General features: G+C 42.6%; 1 protein-coding gene across 1 annotated transcript in view; it reads right to left on the bottom strand.

The window, feature by feature from the left end:
* Positions 1–9,855, bottom strand: part of clic4 (chloride intracellular channel 4) — a 19,126-nt gene that overhangs the window by 2,174 nt on the left and 7,097 nt on the right. Inside the window, exons 2-5 of the mRNA XM_035674008.1 lie at positions 4,965–5,074; positions 2,696–2,821; positions 1,898–2,004; positions 638–819 (exon numbers count right to left, since the gene is read on the bottom strand). Coding sequence (XP_035529901.1) covers positions 638–819; positions 1,898–2,004; positions 2,696–2,821; positions 4,965–5,074 — 525 coding nt within the window. The remainder of the gene's footprint in view (positions 1–637; positions 820–1,897; positions 2,005–2,695; positions 2,822–4,964; positions 5,075–9,855) is intronic.

The following is a 9,855-nucleotide window of genomic DNA, read 5'->3' as shown; positions in this document are numbered from 1 at the left end:
GTAGCTTATAAAAGATAAATAATGAAAAAGAATAGCATTGCACACAAAATTACACTTCTTAGGAATACAAAAAAAACAAAAACGTGGCACTTCAACTAATTTAACTGTTTTAGTAATTTCTTAGTAAATAACCATTTAATTGCATAAAAACTGGTATAGTGTTATTTTTCTTGATACTATGATTAGTGGCTACTGTGAAGGACTTAACTGTGATGAAGGCTAAAGAAGTAGGATTGAGAAGACTAATATGTAATCAGTACAAAGCTAGACTGTCACCAAAAACACTGTCACCCTCCACCAGTCTCTTTATTTCATTTTATATCATAATCAGCAAACCATTTTGATAGTTGAGTTAAAGCCAAAGATTCACTAGTTCCAGCTTTGGAAATGTGAAGATTTGCAGTTTTTTTTGTCGTCTATGATGATAAACTAAATATCTTTGGGGTTTCGGGCAACTTGGACTCTGGACTGTGTATTTGTGCATTATTATACTTATATTTTCAAGAGTAAATGACAACGGAAATCATTATTAGTTGAAGCCCTGCAGAGTTGTATCAACACCTGTGAATAAAATAAGTGGCTCATAGGAAAAGTGGTTTATTTTAGCTTTGAGAAACATAAGCCCTCCCTTGCTCACCTTGACTATATGCAGCTTGGGCAGCAGGTTACAGTCAGCCAGGGTCATTTCATCACCGTCAAGGAAGTTGCGGTTGGAGACCTTGATGTCCTCGATGCTGTTGTGGTCAATCTCATCGGGCAGTGGTGAGCGAAGATACTCATCCAGCTTCTGGAGTGTCTTCAGAAGCCCGCGCTCCAGAGCTGCAGAAAGACACAAAATATATTAGATAAGTATTAAACTGTTAATTTTAAATATATAATCAGTATGAGCAAATTATCTACTTTTAACAGTATAAAATTGACATGTTTTTTCTTGAGAGCTCTTTCTTCAGCTGCTACACCGATATGCTGACAACCACAAGGGGGCAGCATTTCATCAGGAGACAAACCCTCATGTACTTATAAATGCAGGAAACAGACATCATGAACACCTGTACAATCTGAAGCTCAATAGATTGCACATCCTTTGTCATCACCCATCTATAGATTATTCATTAACCATTCCTATTGTTGTAAAATATGACGTGAATGTTGCTGCAGGCTCGATTCAGTAGTTCCACAGTAGATTTGACCTGTTGCTTTGGAGAGCACTTATCATTGAACCATGAGATTCAGCCTCAAACTCTATTGACACAGCCTTGGCTTTCACGTCCAGCTCACCATGGTTCAATATTTTCCCAGGGTGGAGAACAGCCAACTAAAACATGACAGCAAATATTTTTTGAATAACTAAATGATTATATTTTGGTGATCTTTAAAGGGAAACAATTCCAGAAATTCTTTCACCCCAGATGCAACACAATCTATTTAGACAATAGGCTACATATTTTTCTTATTATTCCAATAATCCTGTCTGTTAAAGTTTGAAAGTTTGTGATATGACCTCTCTCTTACAGCAGAGTCCTGGGTGCATTAATCAAAAACAGGATGGATGAGATAGTGAAGCACTAGTCCATTCTCTGGATAGCTGCTCTGTGGTTTTCCAGAGAGCTCCACCAGGTGAGACGGGGAGCGTGAGGACAGGAGGAGGCAGCAGAACAAAAGCTCTGTGTTTGTGAGCGAGGCTGTAACCCACCAATCAGGGCAGGGCTACCAATGTCGCCTAGCAACCAGAGAACTCTCCCTACACAAATGGAAGGTTTCTGGATGTCTCCTCTTAACCAGCTTACCCACCCTAGTGTGTGTGTGTGTGTGTGTTTGTGTATATGTGTCTGTGTCTGTGTCTGTGTATGTGTGCGTGTGTGCGTACGTGTGTCAAACACAGATACAAGTAACTTACCCTCATTTGCATCTGGTTTTGAGTTCTTTATGTATGCTGAAAACTTGGCAAAGATGTCCATACCAGCTGTGTTTGACTCTGGGTGTCTTGCACCAAGCTTGATGTACCTGCACAGAAGCACACATACGAGTAAACACATATACTGTATGCACGTAGTATTGTCTGTATAACAAAACCCTGCTATAGCACAATTCTCTTTGCTATAGACCTTCACTGTTGTCCACAAATTACCATGTTCATGTGCAATATGTAAATCGAAAAGAGCTGTAATGTTTTGATAAAAAAGGGAAATGTGTGACAAAACAGTATTATAATGAAGTGAAGTAGTGTAGTGCTGCAGAGGTATCATATCATCATGATTATTATAATTAACAATTATTTTTGTGAAAATTCAATTTGTGATGCGCCAAAATGATCCTGCCACATAATTAATCGCAGTATCTGTCAAAAATAAATCACAATATGATGTTTTTACCATATTGTGCAGCCCTATTTCATCGCAAAAAAAAGTTGTTTGAGTAATGTTTGCTAAAAAACAGTTTTTTGTGACTCAATTTGTGATGAAGATTTATGTTTCAGTAGAAACAAATGGCCTTAAGATTGATAAAAGAAAAAGAAAAGGACTGGCACATTGTTTGGAATTTGTTGACAATAAAAAATATGTATGCAAGCCTTATTGTTTAAGCATGTGTCGCAATTTAATTAGAGCATCTGAAAGCTAACTCTTGACACAGCGGTACTGTGTGTTCAGAGCTAAAGTATGTCAAAGTATTACCACAAGGGTGAGAAAGTACTCACTTGGGTGGGCAGAGGACATCCTCAAGGAACTCCTCGATCTTGTTTACGTCAGTTTTGACCTCGCCGTTGAAGGTGATGAAGGGTGGGTGCGTGCCCGGGGCCAGGTTCTGGAGGTCTGCAGGCTTCCTGGAAGAGAAGTGCGACTAACGTTAGTGGACTGAAGCAATACAACCATTTAAAAATTTTGATAAACACGTTTGTAGATCTAACCAGTAAAAGTAGCTTTCATCTCCACATAAAGTTATGAGACACAAGATTCATAATTAGGTTGATGTTTCCAAATGAATACAATGTATATATTCACTTTATATAGTTCAAGTAATTAAGAGTGCTGTGGCTCTTTGACACCACATGTTAGAGCCATCCAGCCCTTCTCCTGCTCCAACTATTGCAGCTCAGTGCTGTGTCTAACTGTGTGTGTGTTTACTGGTCTCTCTGAGTGTTTGTGTCCCTTTCTCTTTGCGGCCTTCAAACCAGCACATTTTGTACCAGATGTCTCTGGCAGGCAGATGACACTGACACACGCATAAACAAAAATGAGCATGTGTTGAAGGAGTAGTGTGAACACAACTGACTTGTGAAATCCACAGAAACCAGACGCTTAAATCCCTTCAGCAAAAAGACAGCAAAAACATACAACAGTGTCTCAACAACCTAATAGATTGGTGTAAGCCAGCAGGCAGTGTGAATCCTCTTTGATCTAATGTAACTAGCAACATCTATCTGCGCAGACTGTTAAATGGTCCAGGTTTTTGGTAGGACGATGTTCACAATGGGGGCTCCAGTTTTGGTACAAGCCATCTAAGGGCACAAAAAATGGGAAATGACTTCAACTCTTTGGCATGCAAAGGGGAAGTGGCACCCTCACCCAACAATATAACAGAGGAGTGGGTAACAAACTGTCTTGAGAATGAGAGGCTTTCATCACAGAAAAAATTATTAACACGACAGCCTTGACCCGAGAGAAGACATAACCACAGAAGATATAACATTTTGACTTATGGCCGTGACAGGTGATATTAATGTCCTACAGGGGTAACAACGTGTACTGTTCCATCCATTTAACTACTACAATAAAACAGCCATAAATATGGCAAACACGCGCCTTCTTTTGCAATACAGTCATTTTATGTCTACTCATGATTACAGACACTATATAGCATGGAGAAAACAAAGCCTGAACCACTCGTTCCTCTAGAAAGAAAGAAAAAAATAAAGCACCAAGCAGTGACTCCGGCTGAACAAAGGGTTGTTTGAGGAGTGAGGGGTAAACAGACACTGCTAAGTAGGCGGACATCCTTCATTGCCTTTTACAGGATATCAGCTTTGTTTTATATTACAGGCCAGGCCCTCTGACAGGGAAAATACTGTATATGCAAATATACCCAAACCTATGCACTCGCCTTTAATGTGCAGACAAGCATGAAAACCAAATGACTATTCCAATGGACGCTGCCCTCTTCCTTTTAACTGTAAAGAAAAAAAAAAAAGAAAAAAAGGCTCAGCATTTATCAAGTACATCTCTGTTTTGTTTTGTCATCAAGCAGTGGTCCCCATGTCCCAGAGGAGGAGACGCCCGGTGAAGAGCCAGCTGCCATGTGGATGAACCATGCTTTGGAACAAAACATCCCAAATCCTGAATCTCTGAGTCAAACGCACATGACGAAGAAAGACCATATAATCCAGACCAAACCATGCCTGAAAATTATCTGGCCTGTCCTGCCTTAGCAAGTGGAAAATCATTTAGGGAGCATTTAGATGAATCATGCACACACAGAAAATATAGTGGGTTTGGTAAGGAGCTTCTGGTATTGGAATCCACATGTGAAAGCTCGTTCGCTTGCAGCTGGGAGGAAAAATGAAATCGCAGTCAAAATTGCAGAGGATAACCATTTTCTGATCCCAGTGGTGAAAAATAACATGCTGCCCACCAAAATCTAGGCAGGAAGTAAGCGGAGTGAACAACCTTAAATAGCCTCTCTAGAGTCTGTATGTTTATTTTTCTCCGATTTACTCCGGCCTGGGAAAGGGTCATGGGAAAACCAAATAAGCAGTGGGGAAGCAGTGAGCGTGTTAGGGATGGGGCTGGATCAAAGCGTTACGGAGCCACTGAGGCCTTTGTGGAAACGCCCAGAAAAGCTGAAGGAGGCTATCAAAGGAAGAAAAAGAGCAGATTTCTTTTTAAATCCTGGTTTAAAAACAGCCAATGAAAAGGAAGAGAAGGGAGAAGAGGTGGGGGAGGAAGGTGGGGAACGGGAGTAGGACTCACCTCTTAAGGTCCACTGTGGTGACGTTGAAGACGACTCCTTTGAGCCACAGGATCATGAAGAGCCTCTGGGAGAAGGGGCAGTTCCCGATGCTCTCTCCATCACTCCCCGCCTTAAATAAACAGACAGATAGCAAGTTAGGATGGGAGTAGATTAACTATCAGCAATATGTTGCAGGTACCATTCCTGAAGACTGAGTATACAAGTGTCAGCACCCGCTTTTATCTTATAGAGACCATTAACCACAGGGTGGAAACCTCCCAGATTACGTGACTGAAAGCAGAAAACACAAGATAGCAGCTTAAAAAACATCTGCAACAGCTTTCGACCACTGATAGCACTTGGTTTATGGCTGAGAACGAAACAGGAAAAAAGATCCCGGCAATCTTGATAGAAATCACATCTCTGTTGCACAACCTTTATGGCCCGGGGCATTTTACAGCACTCACCCAGAGAGGGCCCGTTTCAGACAATGACTCTTTCATACACATTGCAGGCTGCCCTCGAAAAAGACTTAAGTAGGAGGGAAGAGTGGAGAGCCGACCCCCTTGTCTTAAATGCTTCAGCACACTTCCCCTCCATTAATCTGCAGAACTACTGTCTAAGAGTAAGAGGAAACTTCTGGAGTGATTAAGACTAGGACGGCCTCTTGTTTCCTCTTTTGCTAGACTGCACAAACACAAGACCGAGCAGTGACGGCGGGAATGGGATCAATGGAAGCGGCGCGTGTCCTCCAAATTAATGACCAACGCTCATCGTTTAGCACCAGACCGAAAACGGGAAGGAGTGTTGAGATTTCAAACGTTGAAAAACACAACATTTGCTTTTCTTTTAAAAGCATACTGATAGAACAGTCTGATTGCTCCATGGAGGATGGGAACAGAAAGGCTAATGGGAGGGTGCTGCAAACTGTCAGGGATATCTCCCGTCTTCCCAACATCCACCCATCCCTCGTCACACACTCTTCCCTCTGTCTCCAACTCTCTAAATTATCCTTCTCTTTGCTCAACTTACAGCCAAGTATGGCGTTAGAAGCATGTAGCAGAGGACAAATAAGGTTTGGATTCTACATCAGATGACAGAATGAAGCATTTCATTTGATTAACTGAGCTTTGCAAAGTATCTTAATGAGATCTGCTATGCTGCCCAGTGCATACTAATGTCTGCTCAAAGAAAACCTATTTAATGTCTAGTTAAATCAAGATGGGCAACATAACGAACCATTACTGTGTAACTGAAATCTAATGTTGTTCTCATTAGCTTTTTTTCCATTCATGGTCAAAAAGAAAGAAATCTTCATTTTACTGCATCACAACCTTTATCATAGACTTGGTGCAGAGCTCTGTGGATACCAGGTATGCCATTCTCCAGGCAAGGCGGGCCCAAAAAGAATGCACTGTATTCATCTTTTCACAAGGACGAGCATGGAGGTCATTCATTCAAGTATCGGTGCTCTGGAATGCACTTCTTCATTCAGCCTACTACTGTAGCAGAGCCTTTTTGAAACGGTTGAATATCACATCATGTATGTCTGTCTCTTGTGTCAGCCACTCCTCATTCCCCCCATTCACTGCAGGTCTCACCTCCTGCAGGAGGAGATATACAAAGCGTAGCTGTACATGATGTACACAAATATTTTTTACACAAATACTGTTGTATAAAAGAACTATTTGCAAAGAGGATTGGGGATAAAAATAAGATTCAAATCAGTTTTGAATTTGTTTAGTATCAGAGATGCAGGTTTCAGATGCACTGTGTTCAATAGTGGACTTTGTTCAGTCAGTGCAGCAGCTCCTTGCTGGTGGGGACAGGCTGGCTGCTGTTGTCCTCTGTGTGACGCCCAGTGGGATGGCTCTGTTTGATCTGCCTGCTGGCTCCCATTGTACTGCGGCTGTCCTCTCCCTCTTCCCCCCCTCTGAATTCAATATCTGAAAAGCTTGGATTAGATCACTGCCTTTATTCAGCAAATAAAAGTCCCCTTTTTTCCTTACATGATTCATTTAAAAAAATATATAGTTTGGGCCATAAAATGTCGGGGGTATCGTGGTTCACGGCCATTACTAGACTAGACTGGCATTAGCTGATTCTTAGGGGATCAGAAAAGACATCAGTGGGATGACTGCTCCATTTTCCCCACAGTGCTGCACCTACAGAGAACCATTCAGTTCTGGATCAAGGGTGGCAATGCACCACAGCAACTGTTCCCATGGCAATGACCAGACAGATATGACATCGAAAGCAGAGCACACAGTGCGGAGGGGATTACCAATTCACAGGTAAACCATCTGAAGTAAGCTCTCTTTCTGTAAAGACAAAAATGCACACCACACGTCTCCATGTCATTTGTAAATCAAAAGGATGTTTACTGTACTTCAGCACGATGAGCTGCTTTTAAGCTGAGCTCATCTGCAAATTCTCCGTCTCAAGTGGCCAAGAAGAAGGCCACAGCAGCTGAGAAAGACATTTCACACTTTTCTTTCTCTCAGTCTGTTCCTGGGGCTGTGGCACTGCTCCTACCCTCTGGAGTCTGCAGCAGAGACTCTGCAGCTCTCTGCCACAGACACTGAATCTGCTACAGAGAGGGAGATATTACAGGAAATAGGGAGGGAATTAGAGATCGCAGGTAGTGCTAACGTACATGAAGGAGAACAAGCGGTATATATACACATGTTTTAAGTGGACGGAAGGTAAAATAGCAAGAGGCTGTGGGCTGTTTGGCACATTGCTCGTTTCCTCCTCCTCCTCCTCCTCCTCTTCTTCTTCTTCCCCCTTTATCCCACTGCCCTTATCCTGGGCCCCTCTGTGGAGTCAGGGGGGGGGGGGCATTTGGGGAGGAGGGAGAAACTATTCCAGAAATGTCCTGTTACTCCCGCCGAAGAGGGTGCTTTGTTTAGTTTAAGTGATGATGCTGGTGGAGCTGCACTTCCTCTGCCTGTGACATATAAACTGCTGCGCTGTTCAGGAGCGGCTGCCCTACATCTCACTGTACGCACCCAAATGTGATTGTTTGCAGCAGTAATTGTGCTGAATAATATTTCACCTTAGAGAATGTGGAGTGGATAGATGAAAACTAGAAATTAAAAACAAGATTTTTCTTAAATCAGGTCTATGGCACAAAACATGTTTTAAGAGGTTCAGGACCCACCTCCAAACGCTGTCCTCCTCCACCCTACTAACACTTTCCAGAGTGCCACTATTATAGTGTGACATTCAGAAAAGAGCTTCTGGAGAACCTTCTATACAGCAACAACACAAAGCACTTTTTGTTTAGAGTTTTAGGCACGTCATCAGTTAGCAAGGGGGAAAAAAAAAAAAAAAAAAACACCCCAATAAAAACACACCAGTAAAGGAAGAAATTATTTCCACCGGGCCCTTATAAGGCCATTAGTTGACAAAGACCTTTTCCAAGAAGCAAACCATCAATTCCAAATACAAGCAGCATTCACAGTGCCCAGTGTGTAGCCTGCCATTTTGCCTCCTGTGTCAAAAATGACTCACATCTTGCAGACGGTTACGCCATCTTTCACAGAGATTGGAACACAGATTTCCCCTGATGTGAAACGGCTATAATAACGTCTGGGCCACATAAGCAGCCACAGCTGACAACGGCTAACAGACTCTCAAGCTTTATTTAGGCTCAATGGACGGGCCGTGAGTCAACAGATGCCTGTTTATTTAATGCCAAACACACACAGCTGCCCAGTGGAGGGTGTGAGTCATGCTCAAAGTCGGATGTTATCTGGAAGTCAGTGTCTAGGACAGCGTGGCCCTTTAGCAGTACAATGAGCCCACAGTCAGCGAGGGGGGCCTGTGGTCTTTAAAACACTTTCTACTCCAAACACACACAAAGACACACACACGGTGAGGTCATACCTCTCATCACTTACCCTTTGACTATGCTCACAAAGCCACCGATGCAATGACCAACTTATCACGTTTCAGTAGTAATGAAAATGATGCTAGGCTTTATCTAATTAGCTTAAATGTAATATGGGCATGTACGCACTTGAAGGTATGCGCACTTTTAACAGTCCAACCCCATTACATTTTACGAGCAGACACATAAAACTGTCCAACTCCACCTCTTCCCTCTTTTATTCTCCCACTTTCTCAATTATTTACTGACATAATGACTAATCTAAACACTTTTGAGCTCTCTCATCATTATTTAAGACAAGTTTTCTATTCCTACACTGGTGATGTGAGATCAGTTATAGTAGTCAGCATTCAAGGACAATGGATCCTGTTTAGACTGGGCACGGTCCTCCCAGTCTCTGCTCACAGCCTAATTTTAGTAACACGGAGGCCCGTGCCTTCCCCTCCCCAACACACTTCATACTCTAAATTGGGTGGGCTGCTCAGCAAGTTCAAGCCACAGTTTGACCGAATAAGGAACTGACGATGTAACGAGCACCGCAGCTTTCCTCCTCCTGCTCTGACACACAGCAGGAATGTCCGTTTGAGAGTGGGCAGCCATGGTAACCTCATAGCAACGCCTCTCCCTGTTTGCTGGACAAGTATGCAGGCTGGGCTAGGGTCAGGACTGTGACTAGATTGAGCAGCTGGATCCAAAGCTGGCTGTTTTAGACAGCAATCCTCAGCCCACAGTGCTCTCTGCTGAAGTGAACCAGGTTGAGGGAATAAGTTCACGACCTAGATATTCTGTCATATACTTATGCCAACGACCGAACAGTAGCCCCACACCTGGAATGATGTGATGCCTTGCTCAAGGGCACGTCAGCAGGGCAGATACTTGCCAAGAGAGAATAACAGAATTCCAATTCAGGAAAAAGTTAGGAGACTAAAGATGAGCCGCCTGAATAAGTATAGAGCTGAAAACAGACAGTTGATTAACCGATCAAAAATAAAATAACTGTTAACTAATCAATCATT

This window comes from Morone saxatilis, unplaced genomic scaffold (assembly GCF_004916995.1).
Source record: "Morone saxatilis isolate NCDOM2014 unplaced genomic scaffold, NCSU_SB_2.0 Contig3, whole genome shotgun sequence".
Classification (NCBI taxonomy): Eukaryota; Metazoa; Chordata; class Actinopteri; family Moronidae; genus Morone; species Morone saxatilis.
This window is presented reverse-complemented; position numbering and strand designations above follow the sequence as displayed.